At 43.5% G+C, this 23423-nt stretch overlaps 1 protein-coding gene across 2 annotated transcripts; it reads left to right on the plus strand.

Moving 5' to 3' along the window:
* The first annotated feature begins 4810 nt into the window (after positions 1–4810).
* LOC144132853 (sulfotransferase ssu-1-like) lies at positions 4811–21553 on the plus strand. Of its 2 annotated transcripts, none has more exons than XM_077665555.1 (3): positions 4811–4959; positions 7827–8304; positions 20842–21553. In XM_077665555.1, the coding sequence occupies exons 2-3, from the start codon at positions 7849–7851 to the stop codon at positions 21376–21378; spliced, it is 993 nt and encodes a 330-aa protein (XP_077521681.1). In that variant the 5' UTR covers positions 4811–4959; positions 7827–7848; the 3' UTR covers positions 21379–21553. The 2 variants fall into 2 exon arrangements, with proteins under 2 accessions (XP_077521681.1, XP_077521682.1); XM_077665556.1 differs by lacking the exon at positions 20842–21553 and adding an exon at positions 11034–12079 and having other exon boundaries at positions 4819–4959.
* The last annotated feature ends 1870 nt before the right edge of the window (positions 21554–23423 follow it).

Below are 23423 nucleotides of genomic sequence, written 5' to 3' on the forward strand. Positions count from 1 at the left end.
CGGACGAAGAATATTGAGTGGGTAGCAAGGACAATGGGGAAGAAGCAGCAATTTCTGTATTAACAAATTCCAGGAAATAGGCTGAAAGGAACAGATTTTATTTATAATCATTTGCTGCCGGTGTACTTCACTTTTCTGGCAACCTAGGTCAAGGCAAACAGCCCAGAACTTATTAGGGCTTGCTGGCACATGGCATCTTGTATGCAAACAGCGAAATGTCCGAGTTAAAATTGGCAACTTAACCACAGCCGTTTTTTATTCAGTACACAAGGAGAAAAAGCAACACAAAAAATTACAAGAGGCTAAATTTTCGTGCCAAAGGTGTCGGTAAGAGGTTATGGTATTAGGTGCAGAAGGTTTACACGTTGCCGCAGTAATCAATGCGCATAAAAGTAGAACGTAGTAGCCTAACGCAGTCACATTACAAGGGTCTCTTGATATCAACAACCACAAACACCAACAAAAAGCGTGTTGCAAAGTGGTAGCGCTCTTCTGGGGTCAGAAACGAACACGAAAGCTATTTCGGCCCTCTCATCTACAAATTATCCCTTTCTCAGGTTCATATAGCCATTAATGCTCAGACTTGGGAGAGTTAATAGCTTTTCGGCTATGTACTGATTTAATTCGTGGTCTCGTAGACCATAAATATCGTTCGCTCAAGTTTTGTGGACCTGCAGATTTTCTGTAGGCCACCCCATTTGGGACTCTTAATAAACACGCAATAGTGGCGGTCTATTTTTACAAACCAGGGAAAGTAATTATCGTCGTAAAATTGGGCGCATAACATGGAAGGTTTTTCTCTATTGTCGAATTTACTCTTACTACGTGGTACGCTAACAACAAGAAAACGATGCCCCAAATTCAGAATAGATTTAACGTGTTCCTATATCTCCAAATATTAGTTCCTCACATTGAAGAATTGAATGTGCTGGCTGGGCTAAGAATGCCTATATCTTTAAGGTAAATGACGAAGTTCTATATCACAGAGAAGAAAAAAACCTAGGCAGTTTTATCATAATAGGAAACATGGCGATTGCTAGAACCAGCAACACATTAATAAGTGTTTAGCTGGAAAAATATATTCTTAAATGTGCTTACGGATCTTTTTTTCTAAATACGTCGGGGTGCTGTAGTGGCTATTGGATTCGGCTAGTGCGCCCAAGGGCGCGGGACGGAATTTAATGGCGCAGCGGCCGCAATTTGGTTGAGGCGAAAAGAAAAATTGACCGTGTGCTAGGGGATATCTCTTCAGGTTAAAGAACACCAGTTGGTCGGATATATTACGATGTCCTTTGATGCGGAATAACTAAATGCTCGTCGATGCTTTGGAGGGTTAAACCACCCCAAGCTTAGCAAAATGCGGTGTGCTAAGTTTGGAAAGTTAAACCGCTCTATGCTTAGCACATTGCATTTTCTTTTTTTGTGTTACATGATGGTTGCCAGAAATTCGTAATAACCTCAGTGCTTCTTGAAGGGAGTGTTTGCTAGTGCTTTGTTCAAATCTTTTAACATTCAAAGGAATTCCTATTTTGCAAGTAAATAACATTGAACACAAAGGTGTTTCGCGAGAGAGCAGGAAAAGCGAACGAATAATACTACTAACATCCCGAAGTTCGACTTTAACGGATAATCGTCTTTGAGGTTCTGCACTTTGTGACAACTAAGCACGAAAATGACAAAGCGTTTGTAGGAATGACATGGTTGATGACAGTAAGGTTGTACGCGAAGTGATTGACGAAATAATTGTGCAGTGCATAAGGCGGTTGGCGTTAGTTAGTTTGGTGGTAGATTCGGTGTTAACTAACAACTCACCTTAATGCATGTTATTGCGTCTGTGGCCCCAGCGAGTATGTGCTCTATGCCGTTTCCGTTTCTCACCTCCAGATTAACACACCGCAGAGGCTCAGTGGTTGCTGCTTTGGGGTGCAAAGCTTCATCAAATTGTTTCAACGCTTACCGCGTTTCGATCAAGATGAAATTCTTAAGCCACCCGTGTACTGCCCGATGTCATTGAACAAAAAAGAGCCTCATGTGGTCGACATTACCTCCGCCTCCTGCAGTGCTGCACTTTTTTCTCTTACTGCCTTTGTCGGTCGAATGCTGAGAGTAATTCACCAAGGTGGAGTAAATTTGTAATCAGGGAGTAATTACTCAATGGCCTCCATTTTCATTTGTAGCCGTATGGCTGTTCAAGAGTGAATGCCAATGAGTAATTTATCTCTTATCACTGCCTTTATCTTATCCTTGATCTTTTTCTTTAAGAGGTGCGATTTCGGAGTCACAGTCAGGCGCCTTTCCTTTCAATACAACGAGTTATTACTACTATATTAATTATATTCTTGTCTCGCGGTAAAAAATGCGCGTATATTTTTTACTTGGTTTTTTGAGGAATGGAAATGATGCAGTAACAGTATCACATATCTCGCTGGACGCCTGAACCGCGCAGTAAGGGAAGGAATAAAGGACGTCGTGAAAAAAGAAAGGACTCAATTGCTTTAGCGCTGTACTGCCCGCTGAACCGAAGAATGCTCCCCTTGTTACTTGATGTCGATTGCGTTACATTAGTTTCGGGAGTGAGCCCTCCAGATTTGACGCTGTGCATGAAATGGGTTGGGCTGCATGACGTCGACATTTATGTTTCCAGAAAAGATGACTGGCGAAGAATGACCGAACTCAGGGAAGGCGGACGACCATTTTCAGGACGTCTTCCTGAATGAAATTCATGGCGTTGCCACCCTTCTCTGAGGACGACGAAAGCACCAGAAGGCGCGAGGCATTCACGGCGCACCCGTGGTGGTCAAGTGGTAACGGGACAAGTGCTCCATGAGCCATCCATCAGTGCGAGGTTTTGCGCGGATGGGGTACTGCAAACCAGGGAAATAGGCGTAGACGATTTGCGCTGTATAAACATTTAAAGACAGCCATTCAGAGAGAGGGAAAGCGCTGAATTGCGGTTTAAAGGGTGCTCCCTTGGTAATGAGAGGGGTGTTAAGGCTATGTCTGCGGTAGAAGCGCCGTCCGCGAAGTCCCGCCAGATAAGTTCAGACTGGAATTCGAGTGCTCAGTCGGCCAGCCCGATCTAGGCGAATTCACATAATATTACTACGCAAATGGCGCCTGCGTGGCATCTTTTATATTGCTGATATTTTTATGTTTAATTTTCTATCGACTGCAAAGAAGAGACCTACATTTATCCCCTTCAGGCGCTGGGTCCACATATGTGGACGCGACTTAAGCCTCCTCATGTTTTCGTATGCAAGTAGAATTTCCACCTTTGAATACCGCGCTCATATCAATTTGTCTCTCCTTGTCAAGTATGCGGCGCCATCTCTTGCAGCCAGAGCGAAATGCGTTTGAAAAAAAAAGAAAACATGTGCATCACGTTTTTTTTTTTTTTTTCTGACGGGACGAGAAAATAGCTTTCATTATGGCATTCTATCTTTACAAATGATCGTTAATGATGCAATTTAGGGCTCGGAATGTGTCGATAGGGTAATGTAGAAACGGCAAGTCAATTTTTATCGTCGTAGGTGAAGAAAAAGTCCTGCAGTAAACGTTGCGGTTTTTATCAAGAATTATTACAATATGTATAAACCCAACACGGGTAAAAATAGAAAGTGGCCGCACTACACAAGGGAGGATGAAAAAGGGGAACCCGTGCAACCACACCATTGTCAGTTCGGAGATGGCCGCTAAGCTACAAGGCTACAAAACAATAATCAGTCCATTCGTAGAACGAAGGGACAGTTTGTTTCAGGTCTCTGACATAAACTGTTCGAATAACGACCTTTAAAAAGTATTTCTCATTTTTGCAAAAATTATGTGTAAAGCAGGTCGCAAGATGCTCTCTCCCTCTCTACCTCTCCAGCTGTGCTCAGATCAATCGAAAGCCCATCGATGCAGCCGGACTTGAAGCATTACTTATGATGGAAGCCACCATTAGCCCCAGCTTCTTAACACGTTAATTACACAACGGTGCCGACGTGAAAGCTGCACATCTAAAAGCCACGTTCGGAGCCAGATATAGCGAATATTCCTCTGCCTGCCGTCACAGAATGACTGCTTTTGTCTGTTTTATAAGTCATGAACTGCGAAATAATTCCCTGAAGTGTTTATTTCCAGAGCTAATCATTTATTCATGTCCAGCGATCAGTTAGAAAAAGCAAGCAAATGTAGCAGTGTTTATGTTCAAGTATCGGGTTTAACGCGCTAAGTCCCAAATGTGGACGCGAATAAAATGTGCTTAAATATGAATATATTTGCGCATTTTTTGCATTTCACTACTACTTAGACTACTAATCGTCATTTATTCACAAGAAGATTTTTCCTTTCAGCAGATCTAACTGGCGCCTAGAGGGGTCATATTGGCCCAGGCATCTAGAAGTGCGAAAACGTTTTTGAGCACGAAGTTGCGCGAGCGTTAACACGTTCATAGACTTCTTTTCCCGCCAAACGGCACCTATTTGCGACTTCACATTTTTTTTAATTATGATGCTATTGTTTTGTTGCCCACTGACATCAAAGGTTCCGCTGGATCCGCGCTCACCAGCCGTCCTGCGTTGAACATGTGAGGCTCTTTGCGAGCTACGCTACCACTGTACGTTTGCTTCACAGGACACAGAGCACCAAAACACTTCAGTTTCCGGCCATCACAAATAAGCCCGGACTCTTGTCGCGCCACCATCCTCATCTTATCCATAACAGATTGCGTTGGAAATCTGGGGCACTTCTAGATTGCGGCAACAAGCGCCTCTCAGAGCTGATCCCATGCTGCCTCACGAGAGCTTGAACTCGAGATAACATTGTTATAGCTTTCTCTACACTGACATAGGTGGATAAAATCTCCTTTATACGTTCCGGTAAGGGCAGGTAGTGGCATTTGCCTAAAACCTTGCGGAGGCAGTCTTCGAGGAAACGCGCACTCGTGACAGGTACCGGTGTGCTACACGGACATCTCAGGTGAGGTAGCCAATGGAACATTTGGTTGACTTGCACTTCGTAGTTGCTCAGTTTGCTGTAACCTTCATTTCAAGCAGTCTGTGTTTGCCGTGTACTCATTGGTATAAAATGCTGGCTTCATTATTGATCGTAATTCAAACAGAAGTAGTTTTTTTGAAGCTCATGCAGCTCAAACTCTCATTGATCTGGTTAGCATTACAATCGTTATCGCCACATGAATCGAAGGGCAGCCTTTACTGAATCAAGCAAATTATATTGACAACCGGCATAAAAAAAAACTGTGCAGAAAAGCACTTCGCAAATGGGAGTTGAAAGCTCACTAAATGATTTACATCGCAATATTGGCAGAATGAAGTATGGTTAGCTAACTGGATCCCGAAATATAAAGTTTTCTTCACAGAACAGCGTAGAACGAGGCATTTACCCACCAGGCTAGCGGAAAAGTCTGTACGATGATGAATAATTGTGACTCATAATGTTGTACCAATTTTCTAAGAGGCTGCACAGGTACTTATGATGTAGTCACAGCTTCTGTGACTGCATCTGGATGATTGCTAAATTCCAAAACGCCAGTGAGCTAACCGACGCTATCGCACGTTAAGTAACACATCTTGGTTGAAAAAAATCTGGAAATATCCTGGACAAAGTGTGTCACAGCCCACATGAAGCTTACGGATGTTAAGCACCACATTCTATGCAATTCAAGGAGGTGGGTCTCTACCATGATTTCTCGCACCATACAGGAAATGTTATTATGAGACGTTTATTGCACTCTGGGTTTATTGCTTCAATGAGTGCATTAAATAGCGTCCTCTTATACTACGAGAAGGTAGCTATATAATGTCGATTGTGCACAGTTTTCGCTTTAGTAAATAGCGCTTAGAGATACTTTTGAAACCCATCTACAAAATCTGACAAATGTGAAGTAACCTTAGTGGTTGGATTTATAGGGGTTTAACGTCCTCAAGCGACTCGGGCTATGAGAGGTGCCGTAGTGAAGAGTTCCAGAAATTTCGACAACCTGGGGCTCGTTAGCTTAAACTGACGTCGCACAGTACACGGGCCTCTAGAATTCCGCCTCCATCAAAATTCGACCGCCACATCCGGGGTCAAACCCGAGTCTTTCGGGGCAGCAGCCGAGCGCCGCAACCACTGAGCCACCGCGGCGGCTGCTTTTGTAACCTACTGTAATATACACCTCAATGTTGATGTCTAGAACGTAAAGGTACTCTCGTAGACCAGAAGATGCGGGCTGTAGGTTGTCGATTGAGTTAATGTACAATATAAAATATATAATTAGCGGCCGCTTAACAAACTGGGAAGCGGTATTTTTTAATGCACGCATGGTGATGGATCTTCCGAGCGCCGTGGAGATACGGCAACATGAGAGCAAAACTTTTATGAAAGGGCCCAAGCAGGATAACTCTACAAATTACCTGCTGGTTGCTAGTTGGTTCATTATAAGGCTTGTATCAACAAGCGAACACTAAGAGTGAGATGACGCCCGATATATACAAGCAATAGCACGTGGTGCATGTTCGCTGTCTTAATAATGCATTGTTTTGCGCTTGATATAGTTCATCCTTTTGAATAAATGAACAAGGCGCAAGCAGGGACCGCCCCCATCAAAAGTATACAGCCCAAGAGGTTTGCTTGTGATGCCTGTCCGTTGCCTCGTTATCGCTCCGCAGCGACCGTAATCTCTCAAAAAAGGAATGGCTTTACATCCTCAATCCAAACAAGGTTGGAACTGTTTTATGCGCTAAGAAGCTACGCTAAACAGATTAGAAGCAGACCCCTTGGGGTGTATACTTTTGACGGGGCTTTACATCTTAGACATATTTCTTCTACGTTGCGCTCTTTATTTATATTTTACAATATACTGCATTAATGAATTTTCTGTGTTTTTCCACCCGCCGCCTTTGCTGTTTTCCAACAGCAAGTGTTTAAAGAGTTAGAATGGAGTGCAATGCGTGCTAGCAAGTGCTGTTGAACGTTTGGCTGCGGTCACGTAGAGAATTTCAGCCACATATACCTGACATTATCGCTATATTTACTGGTATAAAAAAACGTGGATACCACAACGATAGCAATATGCAATTGAGAATACAACACTGGTGCTCAACAATACAAAATTTTAGAACAGCAGAAAGCCTGCAAGCATAAAGATTCATAATTATTGTTGCGTCCTCTTAAAGCCTTGCAAGAGTTGTAAGAAGGCGAAGGAACGTTTTCTCGAAAGCATGCGGCATTACGGCGGGTAAGAAATGTACACATTGATTCTTTTTTCCTACAGCGGTTACCAAGCGGTTTGAGCATCCGCATCGCATGCGGGAGGTGCGGGGTTCGATCCCCAGTGCCGCCGGGTATTCACTGGTTATAGAGTGGCTACGAGCTTTCTCGTTTGGTGCTCGTCATTTTATATTGGATTGCTTGAGAAATCGGTCTTTGATCCCATCCCGAGTAGACAAAAACACCTCGTGGCAGTCGCTCTTTGGCCAGCTGGCCTTGCCTAATAAAAATCATTACCTTCAAAACTTCACGTTTTCAATGAAATCTTCCTGAATGGGTGGCATCACCGGCATATCTGTGCAGCTTAAGTCTGAGCAAAGAATACCACAACAAAAAGTGCTGCATAAACGAACTTATCAGACGTCAGCGCTGCAGCCTTTTCTCTGTTCAAACAGCCCATGCCCCCAAAAGCGCTTTATCGTTAAAGCATTTCGAAACTGATATCAGTGAACATAACGATGAAAATAGAAACAGTAATGTGGTTACTGCCCTATTTTCGCCTATGTTGCCGTGTTCTGTCCTCAAATGTGCAATAATATCTGATGACTGCCATTTTTTTCTCAACATCTTCATAGAGGCACAACTTCGGGCTTAAGCATGGACGAAGCACTATACAGATACGTCGATGGCGTATGGATGCACAACTTCTTTCGCGACGAAACAGTCCGTTCGGCCATCAAATACAAGCCTCGGGATGGAGACGTGATCATTGTGACCTACCCAAAGTGTGGCACGAACTGGACGCAGTTCATCATCTGGAACATCTTGACCCGTGCAAAACCTTCTCCCGACGTCGGTGAATTCAGCCTCATGTCCCCCTTTCTCGAGATGACCGGAGCCGGGGCAGCTGAAAACCCCTCGCGAATTGGTCCCCTCGTCACCCATCTTCCAATGAGTGTCTTTCAACCTGTTGAGCACGCAAAATATGTGTACGTGGCCAGGAACCCCTACGACTGCGCTGCTTCCTACTACCACTTCATCATGGGCATCACGCCAAAGACCGTCACCGATGTCTCCTTCGAGAGATTTATTTCTATGTACCTGAATGGAAAGGTAAGTAGCCACTGCATGCCCGGTCCATGGTTTCGGTCGTGGGAGGGCAGCCAGTGAAGATAAGTTTAAGTGATTTTTATGATGGTTAACTGCCTATGTAAGGCGACCAATCTCAGGCGACGTGACAGATAAAGTAACTGAGCAAGGGGACGTAGTTATATTTACGTAAACATGCACAATGCAATGGCAAAAAAGGAAGAACATAATTTATGCAGAAGAAAGAATGAGAAATCATGAGTTGAAAACTACGGCTGGGGCGTGCATGAAGCACTTAGAAGCGACGTGCTAATTAGAAAAGGCACAATATTTTTTTCAATAGAGGTCCCTATAAAACCTGTAATAAATAGCTTTACAATTAAGCCACACGAGTTCTAGCTCGTAATTCCGGAAGCTTGGCATTCCAGACATTTTCGCGAGCCCATGCAGACTGACGATGATTTTTCCCTTGAAAAATGGCCGACAGCTAGATTTGATGAGAAAGATGAGATGCAAGGTTAGAGAATGGAGCGCTTTCACTGAGCCGCACATTTTGAAGTAAAAGCAGGTTTACGATTTCAGTTTTCAAGGTATATCTCCAAAGCGTGTAGTATATAACGGCAACAAAGATATGCAAATAATCACTTTACCGTTGTTTTAATGAGACAGGCAAGACTTCCTTAATATTTTAGACCATTTCGGCTGAACACTGCGTCACGGTATAACTGATCACTGGCCGAGGTCACATTTGTTAATCTCACCTCATTACGACTGATAATATTTCACATCAGCGGCACTGAATATAACGAAGCATAAATTCTAAAAGCTAAGTTGCAATCAGTGTCAAATTATGACCTGCGGCGTGAAAATTCATCCACACACAGTTTCTTCAACAAGACGCGCTAAGGACGAAACAGTGAAAAGAAAAAGTTGCAATTCACATACTGCTGCATTTTGGAATTCATTCATATATGTACATTGTGCCTTTTGGTCGTGTAAGTGAGAAAGTTGTATTGAGGGCCTCAGTCTAGGCATCTCTTTGTTAAAGTGACAAAATTATGAAGCATCACTTGCACGACTCTAAATAGAAAATTAACTGGAGCTCACTTGCTACTCAAACAAAATCAGTAGTTTTGGCATGGAAATAAAAAAAGTGCTTTTTATTTACAGCTTTGAGTCCGGGTTGTTAAATTCCAGTTTTTCAGGTGACAACACTGTGAGGTTTTCCTAGTTTCGTGTAGAGGGCAATTAAATATGGTCTCCAGTGCATAAAATTCAAATGCAGTCAAAACAGGCCTTCTTTCCTGATTACCGAATGCCTAATGTTCCCCGTCGTCTTCTAGCTCAGCAAGTTGTCACGATTTACCATCTTCGATGTCATCGCAGTCGGGCCAGCAGATACAAATTTTAGCAACTAAAGTTTCCCGCACCGTAAATATAAATCAAATGCGAGGTTCGGTGCCCAGAGAAGGATTGTGTGATTCTTCGCCGTCAGCGTCATCGAAGCAGTCAATTGCAGACGCGTTGTCATAACGAATTCTCCTCAAGTGCCTATTCACAGTGGTGTTATTTACTCTTTGGCGATTTATTACGTGATCTTTCCGGTCTAAAATTTGAGAGAAAACCGCATTTCTTGCCGTTAAAATCTTTCCCACGAGAAATGTCGTTGTGTTTCCCACGAGAAATGCGGCACTTCCTAAAAAACATGTACGCGAGAACAAGTCCTTCCAATATCAAGTGTCAGAATTTATTCTTTATATTGAAAAAAGGTTCGAATATGTTCCTAATCATTCAGGAATGTGCGAAATGAATTTGAGGGATAACAGACATAATCAACGGCCAAAATGATTTTCTTTTCTAAGCCGCTCACCAGATTCGCTGTAAAAGGTGACTGCATTTGTGAAGAAAGCGCAGATTTACTCTTTATATTTCTGTGACAGTAAAATAATATGCTAGTCTCATTTACAAGCTGCGCAGGTTTCTGAATCTCGCGTGTGAAACGAGAAAACTGTTCAAAAAAAAGAAATAAAATGTTAAGACTCCACTGCCCAAATGTCTATGCCATGACCGAAGGGGATACAGTAAAAAGATGTCACACATATAATCAAAATTTCATGTGGCTGTAACATACGAAAGTTAAATTTATTGATTTTATTCTGTCCCTAAGAAACGTTCTAAGTTGAGCGTACGGAGGATTTATTGAATAAGACGGAGTATGTTGAGAGATATCGACAAACTATTGCCTCCTTGGCTGCAACTTTTTAATTATTCTTAAAATTCGTTTTCAAGTTTCTAGACAGAATTAAAGGCTTACATTTCCGCTCTCTTGGAAGCGCCTGGATGCTGTGTATGGCCGCCCCAGAGGTGCTGCACGTGTATAACAGTTGAAATTGTTTTTACAGAACGGCAATTGTCGACCAGTTGCCGACTGAATCTACAAGGTCTTCTTCCTACACTAGTCGCGTAGCGTGCACGTGATGCATGATATATAGTACGATGATTACAGAACCATACCGAAAGTGGTACAATGCCCAGGAAAACGAAGATAGAGAGAGTTTGATTTAAATGCCGCGAAATCCACTTCTATAGAATACAAAAATTACGTCAAAATGAATACTCATGTGAGAAATTTTAGAAATTTCAAAAAGCAGGTATGTTATTTTAATACTTATACCATTCAATTCGCGGGTAATGGTCAGGAGCACTTTAGAGCCTTTTCATAACAATACCAAACATATTGTTTTACTTTACAGGTTATTTACGGGGACTACTTTGACCATCTGATTCCCTGGTACGAACGACGACATGATGCCAACGTTCTATTCATCACTTACGAACAACTCAAGGCCGACACGAGAAAAGAAGTGCTCAGAATTGGCGATTTTCTCGGCAAAGAGCACGGAGACGCTCTGCGCCAAGACGAAGGGCTTCTCGAACGAGTCCTAGAGGCATGCAGCCTAGAGAACATGAAGGTCTTTTACAAGGGGAGACCCCAAGACAGAGTGAAGAAAATGATTGAGAGAGCAAAGGAACAGTCACAGTCATTCGAGCTCTTGGAGAACCTGCCGCCAGATGAAGTGGAGGTGCACCAGGGCGCCGGGTTCGTGCGGAAAGGAGTCGTGGGCGACTGGAAGAACCACTTTACGCCGGAACAAATTGAAAGAACGAAGGCTTGGATTTCGAGAAAGACTCCAGGAAGTGATGTAATGGAACTCTGGAAAGACTGTGAGCTGCCATAAGCATTTCACGGTTGCACCTACAATCGCCTACTGTAAGACAGAACTTTTCATGTGTTATGACTGAAATTGGGGAAGGTGCTCTTGCGGAAAACTTAAGAAAAAGCCTTTCATGTTTCAGAACTGAAATTCGGGAAGGTGCTATTCCGGAAAAGTTAGGAAAATCAGGGGCACCTCAAAGGTCTCTTAAAATCCCGGCGGAGCTAACTAAATTCTCTTTTTTTTTTCCAGTGCTCATTTTGACGCCAGGCGTCGTCAATATTGTATAATGTTGTTTCTTTTCGTCGTTAATTTTTTCGGTATTGTGTGCTGAGTTGCGTGTACCTCAGGGAGGTTTTCTTTTTGTCAAAGTGTATTTTACACCCACTCCTGCTTAAGGCTTTGCAATAAAGCCAGCAGTCTTCTGTAAATAAAAAATAAATAAATTAATTAAATTGTCGCGTCGCACGATCCACAGGTTCTTCATCTTTTTGTCCGTTTTTCGGTTTTTTTTATTTTCGATTGTGGGTGTTCACTGTATGTTACCACTTTTCGTTCTTCAATCAACTCAGTTGTTAGTCGGAGCTTGTCTTCTCTTTGTCCCACCTTTGTTGCGTGTTCACTCGCCATAATCATTAATTAAATTCTTTATGCCATATTGGATTTAATAGTAATGACTAGAGATTCCTCTAAATTGTTTTTTGAAATTTCTTAAGAGTGAGTAATTTTAGAAGAAAGTAGTAATTTTGTGAGACAGGAAAACTTCCGAGTTCAAAAAAATTGTTCTGCTTCGAGAATAGAGCCCTACAAAATAGGACTTGTACAGGGCAGTCACTCAAATAGGTAAGCTAATCACGAGGGCTAGCTTTTGGCAGGGCAAGCAGTTGATCAACAACTCGTGGTGTGGGTAAATTTCTGTCTCCCTGCTAGCAGCAAGATGTTTGCGAGAGTTCCTAAAATGTGGTAATCCAATTTTCGACCCGCGCACCAGGAATCACTGTTCTTCATCTACGAGGATTTTGGGGAAGCCATAAAGCTTCAATTTGTAGCCTTTGACTGTTTTAGGGCAGATGCTAATGAGTAATGAGTCCTATAATAGAATAAGCTGATACAATGTGCTCTTTTCTATCAGCTTAGTGCCGACAGTACCTTTGAAATTTTTAGCGGGAACTTAACTTTTGCCTTTCGTGCCCTAACCCGACAAGTGTTACAGCCACGCCCTGATTTGGGGTTGCTGAGATGTTACCGTCCTGTGGCTCCTGAGGGTGTCGAAGCGTTATACCCGCAAGGAGAGTGTAATTTAGATTGATGACGTGTCACGGCCTTTGAAGGCTCTAGGATTGCTAAGTTTATTAGTTTATTTCAATGTTTCGTTAAAAGGTGGAATAAAGAAGATGTCATTCTGTCCCGCCTTGTATAATGTACGACACTTGCACCTACACAGACGCCGCGGTGGCTCAGTGGCTATGGCGCTCGGCTGCTGATACGAAAGGCGGGGGTTCGCTCCCGCAGCGGTGGTCGAATTTCGATGGAGGCGAAATTCTAGAGCCCGTGTACTGCGCGATGTCAGTGCACATAAAGAACCCTTGGCGACTGAATTTTCCGGAGCCCTTCAATACAGCGTCCCTCATAGCCTGAGTCGCTTTGGGACAATAAACCTCATAAACCATAAACCAAACTTGCACCAACACTTCCACACTCACCGGATCTCTCTACTTCACTGTGCGCCATGAAAACTAGAAATAACAATGTTAACAGATTTATTCATAGAGTTCAAACCTTGAGCACAAGGGCTGATATAGGAACTCTGACAGATTTAACACAGCCTATCAGTAGCGCCAGCACCACCAATTTCGTAGAATTTGTTCATTGATCTCAAATTGAAAATAAGAGACACGTTGTATGTAGTTGCACAGTACCAGCACCGTTAGATGCCACTCAAACCAGGCAGGAATCACGAATATTTCATCCAACGTAGGGCGTACTTAGGCGCCAGTCTTAAAAAAAAAAAACTCCTCCTGCTTTAACAACGCAGCTTTAATAACCTGCTGTTCCGGAAGAACTCCCACTTTCGAGGGGAGATGATCGCAGGAGTTCAGTTTCATTGTTTGCCATATTTATTAGTGTGCCTGTTATTTGCGTGAGACAGTGAGATAAGTCTCCTAAGAGGGCAACGCAGATCGTAGCGGCGCTGTTTTCAGTTCATCAGCTCGTGCTTGGGTGTTCGGGATGGAAAAGAGCACACTGTAGAACCAAAGTTTTAGATTAAAATTTGTCTTTATGCTAGTTGCTTCATACTTGACTCAGAAGACGGCAGCGCAGAAAACGGCACGGAACACAGCAGTAACAGAGAAGACAGGGCAGGCGCTGACTACCATCTCTTGGAAGTGAGCGCCCATCCGCTTTTTTGTTTTACTGCTGCGTCCCATGCCTTGTGTTCCGTGGCACTGACTACCAAGAGTTGGTAGTCAGCGCCTTTCCTGTCTTCTGTGTTACTGCTGTGTTCCGTGCTGTTTTCTGCGCTGCCGTTTTCTGAGTGAAGTATGAACCAACTAGCTCAAACACAAATTTTCGATGAAATAATGACAAGCTGCCTTGCAATTTTTGTGTGAAAGTGTGTCACTTTTAACTACCGGAGACAATATTGTGCAGCAGGTATGAAAATCAATCTGGGTGAAAACGTAACATGTCTGCGAAATATCTCCTTATTTCAATAATACACCTGAGAAGACGCCCGTCCAACTAAAGCATGAAGAAGTAATTTCTCATCCATGGCTTATTAACAGAAATATATCAGTTTGGGTTGCCGTCCACGCGTCACGGAGCCATTTTTCTCTTTAAAGTGCTTCTTGCACGTCAGTTTCCTGAACTGCAAAAAAAAGGTACATCAAGGTTCGATAAACTTCTCTTGTTTGGTTACTTTGTGTCACGAGCAAAGGCAAATCATTGCCTAGAGCATTTAAAGAGACGATGATTTCTGCGGCATAGGAGCGGTCAAATAAAGACATACCTATACTACTTGAACGGTATAATGTTCCAGAAATCCCAAGAATGGACCTTTCTTTATATAAACTGAAACCCAATAAAAAACTTTATTCTTATGTTCGTCGTATCGCAACAAAATTGGTGCTGGCTGCTTTCAAAGCTGGCCAAATACACATGCCTTATTGGTTGCTTGTCGTTTGAAGACGAGTTTGCGACTCTCCCATAAATGACCGAAAACATAACGATGTTAACGACAGCAGTTCTGAAGGGCATATAGATTCGTATGCGTAAGTACAACGACGTACACAACAACACCGACAAAAAATGGCTTTGTAATGGTGCGATAACAACTTTAGCTGCCGCATGGCTTTGATCGACAGGCGAACCAATGTTTCCTGTGGTGATGACTGATGAATATGCTGTTGAGACCAGCATCATTACCAGGCTGTAACAGGGCGGGCATTCCATACCATCAGCACTAACAGATGGGTATTAGCTAGTAACATGCAACAACTTTCATGCCATTGGTTCCCGGGAACGTGAAATTAGGTGCGATTAGCTGTGTATGTGGCATGAGTTGCACTAATAATGAACAGATAAAGATCGTTTAGGTGCAAAGCCTGCTGCGGACAGGAGAAAACAAATACAATGAAGAGAGCGGAAAACCGGTAGAGTTGAAAAAGTTCTAAAGAAAAGGCAGAATTCCAGAACACGACCGAAATCGCGCGCAGTTCATACGAATATTTTCTTTCACGTCTGGGCGCATTCGAGGTGAGAAGACGGGAAAATTTTCGTTTGCAGTACTGCAACCATTCCCGCAAGAAGCCGTGTAAGTAAATATCAAGGCGTCGCGTCTCCGTCGATTTATAAGTCACCGAGGTGATTCAAAACAATCAGCTTTGAGTGCCTAAGAGGTAGGCCTGATGTTTGCTACATCGCCCTCTAGTGGTTTTTCTTAGCCGTCGGCTAAAAAGATAGAGACATTTTTCTTGTCCTTATGAGATTACGGACACGCGTAGATGCGATTCAGTACACCGCCGTTCACCGTGCTTCATCACCTGCAGCAGCGACACCGTGAGGCTAGCATATTGAGGCAAAGATTTGCAACCTTCTTTTGGTTAGGCACATTGTGCAGCACAGTAAACCTTCCTTAGGCAGGTTATATAGAAAATGCGCTCTCAGGGTAGGTAGAACTAGGAAAAGCGGTGAAGAAAGGTCAATGTATGAACACTGTCACTTATTCGGTATTGTTTATTCGAGCGGTGATATGATATAGCTTTAAAACACGAAACCTTTCTTGCCGCAATTTTCTAGGAGCACTAGCTAGCGCCATCAATACGTGTTATTCTGCTGCGGCTACTAAAAAGCACGTTTACGTCTTTCGGTTCGAAAATGACAATTCTAAATAACGCTGTGCAGAGACTTGTCCCTCTTGTCAAGAAGAACTCTACAGTCCAAGAAGCTATGCAAGTAGAATCTGATAAATGCTCCGAAGCTCTATTCATGCAAAATTACCTGCACAAACTTAGTTTTGTTTCGCTTACCGACTACAAACAAAAGGACCCCCTTCGAGGGTTATTGTGTCTAATTACTGTTTGCTTTATTATTTTCCAGTATTGTTATTGGATTCTTGCCACTGGTGCATATAGCGTTGAAGACACAATTGGCCAGAAACTACGGTGTCGGCGTTCTCGGCGTCGGTGTTTTGAGTGAAAAATCATGAGCATGGATCTGGAAGGTGGTTCCCAAAGAGCAGTCTAGGAGGTTGGTAACGCACCTAGGTCACGTGACCTTGCAGCGTCATCACTGCCCATCGGATAGTGAGCAAACGGCCCCTGGTGGCAGGTGGCACTTAAATTAATGATTTTTCGTTCTGGAAGAGCAACCTATTGAATCGCATCTATGGTGTCGGTAATCTCACAAGGCCCACCACTGGGAGCACCTGCCATTACTGCCATCGCTTATCCACTGCACCACTGCGCCAAGAGGGGTTTGAGGGCTCCTAGGGATCTACGAATGTAAAGTAGAGAATGACTTTGTGCATATACGAGAATTAACCAACTACGCTATCGCGTTGTAACCTTATGGGGGAGTTTAAGTGTCCGCTCCAACTTTTGCTACAGTGTTTTGTGCGCCACTGCGCAGCGAGGACGTCACAAATCCGAGGACCGCCGTTCATTCCTCAGCCTTTATTGGCAAGGATGACCTTAGGCCTAAGGGAGAAGTGGGAGGATCAGCAGCCTGCATAATTACTATCTTGCTCTTACACGCGCAGAGTGCGCCACGGATCCGCAATTTCCAACCAGCCAGCTCGGAGGAGAAACGCCACTCAACTTTGCTTCTCCCATGTCGCCCCCCCCCCCCCCCCCCCTCCCGCTATTTAGTTCTCTTTGCTAATATCCGCAACGTCAGGGAAGGGTCGGCTCCCTTAAGTATTGTGGCAGAGGAGGGGTATTAGGGCAGAGCACTCAACGCATTGTTGATGGCCACAACGCTTTCTAGTACTCCATCAGTTAGGTTTTAACGAATGCTTTCTGTTATCACAGTCAGCACATCTTAAATTGGTTTTTCTTCTTCATGAGTATTTACGAAGCCTGAATTCTTAATTTTTCTTTCTATCAATGTTTATTACCTCATTGATTTGCTCGAATGCACCAAACCGTGATAACTGAAGACCCACTGCTCTACTGACCACAGTTGGCGATAATAAAGCAGTAAAACTGCTTGCACAATAGGAGGAATGCACGAGAAAAAGGTCTAAAGTGTAAGGCAGAACCAGATTACACTTGGTTTCGACGAACGGCTACGTTGATAGCTCAGAAGCGAATAAAAGCATTTCTGTTTTGAAACGGGTCTGCGATCTTCTCAACCTGACAGAAGTCAATGCGTACCGTCAGCCGCAATCTGATAAAATACCTGTTAGCTAAATGCCCCGTTTTTTTTTATAAAGAACGTCCAAAATGGCGCTTTGTTGTTTTAAAGCTTACCGCTGTTAAGAAAGACTTTTATTGAAGCAGTATTGACCACATGGAAGTATGCATAGATACACCGAACATCCCTGCATATTTTTTCACATGTCTCATAGAATGCTTTCTAATTGCAAAAAAAAGTTTTTAGATCTACCTAAACATATCGTAAGTTATGACCCGCCCCCTCCCTTGTACCCTAAATCAGTCATGTCGCTCGTCATCTGTTCGAAACTGCATATCATGTACAATCCTTTTAAAAAATTATTCGTGTTTCCATCCAAGGTAATGTAAATGATCACTGCTACCCGCTCCGGCTTATGCTTTGCGAGTTATTGCATTTTATTTGGAGGGTGCTGCCATGCAAATGTCTGTCTCTTGTTTCCCGTGTCAACCTATCTAATGTAGTTGTACCTTTACTAGCCTTGAGTCTCTGGTACTCGACTCTGTTAGCTTCGATCGCATAACTTGTAAGGCGTGGTTGTTTATTTTCGTTATAATTCAAATATTTTTACCTGTGGAAGACAGCGGGAGCAGCGGGATTTGATCCACGGTCTTTTTGCACGCGATGGAGATACCATATATCCACGCCATGACTACAGGGAAGCTGAATTTGTGGGTATAAGAAGGCCGAAGCATGAGTACGACGGAGTTAATTAGGGTTCAGTAGGAGAGAATGTCGTCCTCAAGTAGCCGTAGTTGCTATGATGATAATGATATCCGTAAGCCCTCTGTGTCACGCCTTTCTTCCTATCTTTTTGATGCGATAGCAGATGTTCATTCAGCTTGGAGAAAGCATTGCTGGCATCGAGAAAGCAGAGCTTAGAGACACTAAGCGTAATAGTACTGGCATTTCTTTTCTTTTACGGCGCTACATTCTTGTATTTGTTGCTTATGCAAGCCACCTCCACATGATTTTGAAGTGGCATCACTTAGGTGAGCTCATACGGAATGCCGGTTTTTAAAACCTCTTTTCTTGTTCTCGTTAGCTTCGCTATCTTTGTACACTAGTAATTTGGGGATACATGCAGTGTCCGTAGCGAGATCTACATGAAATCGGCTGCGTTCTAACAACATATGCTCTATTGTTTCCCCACGATTCAGCACACACTAAGTTTCAGTCACTACCGTTTGAGGATATTACTTTTTATTGCCTGGTGTTCTAAGGCAGCCTCATCTCGCTTCAAATGATAGGTTTTCCTCTTTTTTCTTTCTAATTTGGCCTTGGTCGGCTTCTTTTTCACTGAATCGGTCCAGTTCGCAACATCTGGTTTCATGAAGATGCCAAGTATTATTCTTCATGTAAGATTTCTCCGAAGACTTCAAATGACAGTGAATCCATAAGCTCCTGCCCTGTCTCATTTTTGGTTTTGCAGTGAGGACCTAACGGTAATGTCCCTGCACCTCTGTCGTTTATTTCTAAACCCGATTGCACTCAGGAACAATGGCGCATTCCCGGAAGTGAGCCCTGCACCAGTAATCATTTGCGGGCACCTCTCAGAACTTCGTATCGAATGCACCCCATAGTTTTCTGTCGTTCATTATCGCGGCCATTCTCCAACCTTTCGCCTCATTATCTCATTCATGAACTTCTATGCATATCTTGGTTCCGTTTATCTGTATTACGAAATATATCCACTCGTCTGCACAGGCTATCCGATGGCCTTTGTAGGAGTGTCTGATTCGTGGTAACATATAGCCGTCCTCATAATAGTCTATCTCTCTTATGCATTTTTAATGCGACAGTATTTGAGTGTCGTCATAACAAAACCCCTCCGCCGGATGTCAGGAAATTGCTTGATTGGTGAAGATAGTGGTGATCTCACAGGTGTCACTTGACCACCAAAGACCAATCACAGCGCGTCGCGAACTTCTAAAATCCATCACCACTGTAGGAGTCGAGGGGCCGTGACAGTATTGCCATCGGAACTTCAATTGCTGCAATAACATTTATATCAGAATGTCGGGGTCGCTCTGTGTCTACAGGTTTAATGGTTGAACAGCCGAGACATTCGGTAACTGAGTAATGATTTCTGCGGCTCAGCACAGGCTCGTTGGTTAAGTATCAGTTACATCGGTTACGGTAATGTAGGTGACCGGTGAGATGCCAAAACTCTCGTGTATACACATTCCGGAAGGCTGCAAAAGAATCTCAGGTAGCCTAAGTTATTCTGGAGACATCTATCACGAACGACATTATTGTTTACAGCGGCCCTTTGCCCCGGGGTGATCGAAAGATAAACCCTTGTATTTTTAAAGATGTATATTCAATCCAAGGAGGCAATTAGGGTACGCCTAAAATTTTTTTCTAATAATCATGACGGGGAAGAAAATCTTCGTGGAAAGACGCCAAAATGTCTTTTTTTTAATTCGAGGAGAGTGCTCTGAGGCATAAATTGAGAAAGAGGTAGCGGAACTCAGGAGATAGAAATTTAAAAGAAAGAGTGTAGAACAGTGTCGATGAGGTAGTTGCGGAGGTTTCCGGTGAAGTCATAGTCACATTCGCTGTTCCACCGCAGGCCCGCCTCCCTGAGAAGCCGTTTTCTAATAGCAGCCGTCCCTGGGAATGCTTGTCGAAGCAAGCGAAAATGCATTAAGAGTGCACATTACTTAGCGGGGACGTCAAAGCATAAGCACTTCGGTGGTGAGAAGCAGCCTATGGGACCTATCTCAAAAGCGACAATAAAGTTGTTTTTTTTTTCAGCATTTCTACGACTGATGTCAATGCATGTTTCCTCCGTAAGGTAGTGCACATGGCAGCTGCTGCCAAGTACTGGCTGAAAAGCTTCGAAAAACGTTCATTTAACGACAAAGTTAAAATCAGTAAATAAGTGCATATACGGAAGAAAAACGAGTAATGCCCATAAGGGCCTTTAGGGTATCTGAATAAAAAGATAAATGTACAGCGCACTTAACAAAGCCTTCAAAAAGCAAATTGTTTTCAGGAGGAAGAGAGTACCATCCAGCTGTTAAGTGAAACCACAGCAAAGCAGATACGAAGATCAGTAATGTGTGGGTTTGGTCTAGTCGGCAATCTATGATTTATACGAAGCCGGAAGTTATGCCCTTCTTTTGGCCGTTATGATGCTTGGTAAAAACACATTAAGATCCTGTTTTATTTCCACCTTACTAATGCTTTATTAAATTATCGCATTCCATATGTTGTGCGAAGGAAGACTGGGCAAGCAAGAAACACCATGAATTAAGAATATAAATGAGAATACAGCGGATTTAGGAGAGAGTTGAAATTCGCTTCCACGGTTTTTGCTCCACTTAAGACTAAGTGGTACCTGATGGCGTTAGTTAACCGATATGTTGGATGGTTCGGTATGCTATATTAGAAAGCAAATTCAAGCTCTACGCTCATAACAAAAGACATTTGCTCTTGCTTCCAGGTAACCTCTGGAGATTACTTTGACCATCTCCTGCCTAGGTACGAGCAACGCCATGACACCAACGTAATGCTCATGACTTACGAGGAGCTCAAGATGAACACCAGGGCGCAAGTACTGAAAATTGCTGAATTTCTCGAAGAAGAACACGCTACTGCACTTCTTCAGGACGAGGGCCTTGTTCGGACAGTCATAGAAGTGTGCAGTTTGGAAGGCATGAATGCATTCTTCAGTGAGACACCTGAAGGTAGGATGAAGAAGTTAATTGAAGCAGCACTGGTGAACTCTAAGTCTTTCGAACTGCTGAACAGTATGCCGGCGGACCACAACGAAATGCATGAAGGGTCTGTATTGGTGCGAAGAGGATTCGTGGGTGTCTGGAAAAACTATTTATGCCGGGAGCAGATAGAGCGGACGACAACTTGGATAGAACAAAAAACAGGAGCAAACGATGTTATGACTCTTTGGAAGGATTGTGACCTGCCTGGAGGATTATACTCCGAAACGTTTCAAAACCTGGATCAAAGCAGAAAAAACTAACGAAATCTGTCAATGAACCTGTAATGATCAGCGGCGTCATTACTGAGTTATGATAGATTTGAAAGCAGTGGAATCCAAGACGCATTTACGATAAAAGTGCTGCCAGAAAACCCACGCTTTTCGTGCGGTCCCTAAACTTCGGTTTTTATTTCAGGCGACAATAAACTTCGAAGTACTTGGAATAAACTAATTGCGATTAAAGTTTTGTTCCTGAACCTGGCCTTTACTCCGTATCTTTTACAGCTCCACTATTGGAACGTTGCCGCATCTCTCAAATGGAGTAGTTTATTTTTAAAAAGATGACGAACGATTTAGTGTGGTTAGGCCATATGCGAATTAGTTGCGCTAGCTCGTTGGTTTTCATTTCAGTTTCAGTTTGAAGCTTAGTTCTCAGAGTCAAGCAGGCTTAAGGCAAAGATCAGGCTTCAGACTAAGCGCCCTACTGAAACTTTTCATATTTTCCGCTCCTATACAACTATGAGAATATAGAGTGCATCAGATATAGAAATATGTATGAAAATTCAGATCTTGTCAGTACGGAGCAAATAAGCATTCCACATAATCTCCATACTGTTCCTATATAGCGTACATGGCGTCATATAAAGCCTGTAAGCTTGCAAACGTGCTTCTATATAGTCCATACCGACTTGCCTACTGACTCCATAAAATTTCTTATGGAGGCGTGTGAATTATGGAGCTCGTCATATAGAAACTTTCAGTTGGGAGGGCAGGTCGCCACCAGCCCACCGTTGCAGGTGTACCACGTGCCAAAGTCGAGGAAACTCGAGACAAACGTCGGGGAATTCGGTTGGTTATGATCTTCGTGTTAGGACATTAATAGCTTAGTTTAAAGTACCTTCAAAAAGGGCACTGTTTATTTCACTGCGCCTGGAAACATTCCGTTTTCACAAACGTATTATAGTCGGGCAGAACTTTTGAAGACAGAGAGGCCCCGCTCAGATGACCGAAGCGCAGCAGCCAATTGCCTCCGCGACTAAAGAAATAGTCCCGCTCAAAAATTGTGACTGCTTCTAAAACGCGTATTTCTCGGTGTTTATAAACTTTGTGTATCTTGATGAGAGGTTTGGTGAAATTATCATGATGGAAATGCTATAGCACATGCCGCATCACGAAAGAAAAATAACTCCGTGCCTTCTACAGGGCTGTGCGTCGTCTGCTGCAGAGCAAGATCGAATGCACCGAGCGACGCTCCAACGACGCCCTGCTAGACACTCGGCTATCTTATCATACTGCTGCCAACGATCCATCGTTTGCGCGCTGAGCTGGCAGCAACGAATCTTTGGGTTGGAGGTTGCGTTCGCAAATCTTTTCGGTTGAGGAACTCGTTGTTTTGGTTTCATCCGTGCACGCTTTTCTCATTTATCCTGATAATGGTTTTGCTCCATCACTTCGTCACGTCCGACGAGAAACGCAGGGGCACAGTACACAAACACACCCGCCGCTCACAGTAGGCACCAGACTTTGGCAAACTCTCCTCCTCGTAAATTCACTTAGGAACAAAACAAAACACCATATAACAAACATGTACGATGTTTGTTAGCAGCGGTGTATCGCCGCGGGATCCTGTTTCCAGACGAAGCGCAGCGCAGCGTCACCGATGTTCGCTGTAATCTTTTTTAGTCGGCTCACGGCTCAGAACAAACGCACGCGGCACATATTGGGCATCGTAAGCTCGCAATAATATTTCCGGCATGACAGACACCCACAAACAATTCGAATTCACTCTGACGAAGGGAGACGCACACAGCTGATGCGACTCGGCCAGTCCGAAGAGAGGCGGCCATGTTAGGCATGTTCTCCGTCGGCGAGGTCACCGGCCGTCCGGCCCATGACGTCACTTAAAGTGCGCGCCTATTGGCGGAGGTTCGTGGGCATCCGCCTTTGAAGGGCAAATGCCGCTGCCTTCTAAAGTTGTAGCCGACTATAGTGCTCTCGAGCACTGGGCTTCTGTCATTTAAGATACCCTTCAATTTTGTTAGATGCTGGCCATGGATTGCCACAACTCTTCTGCTTAAGACCCCTGC

Source organism: Amblyomma americanum, chromosome 5, assembly GCF_052857255.1.
Source record: "Amblyomma americanum isolate KBUSLIRL-KWMA chromosome 5, ASM5285725v1, whole genome shotgun sequence".
Taxonomy (NCBI): domain Eukaryota; kingdom Metazoa; phylum Arthropoda; class Arachnida; order Ixodida; family Ixodidae; genus Amblyomma; species Amblyomma americanum.

Coding starts and splice junctions, on each gene's coding strand:
- LOC144132853 (XM_077665555.1), top strand. CDS start 7,849: ATGGACGAAGCACTATACAGATACGTCGATGGCGTATGGATGCACAAC. Junction 8,305..20,841: donor CTATGTACCTGAATGGAAAG/GTAAGTAGCCAC, acceptor TCTTGCTTCCAG/GTAACCTCTGGAGATTACTT.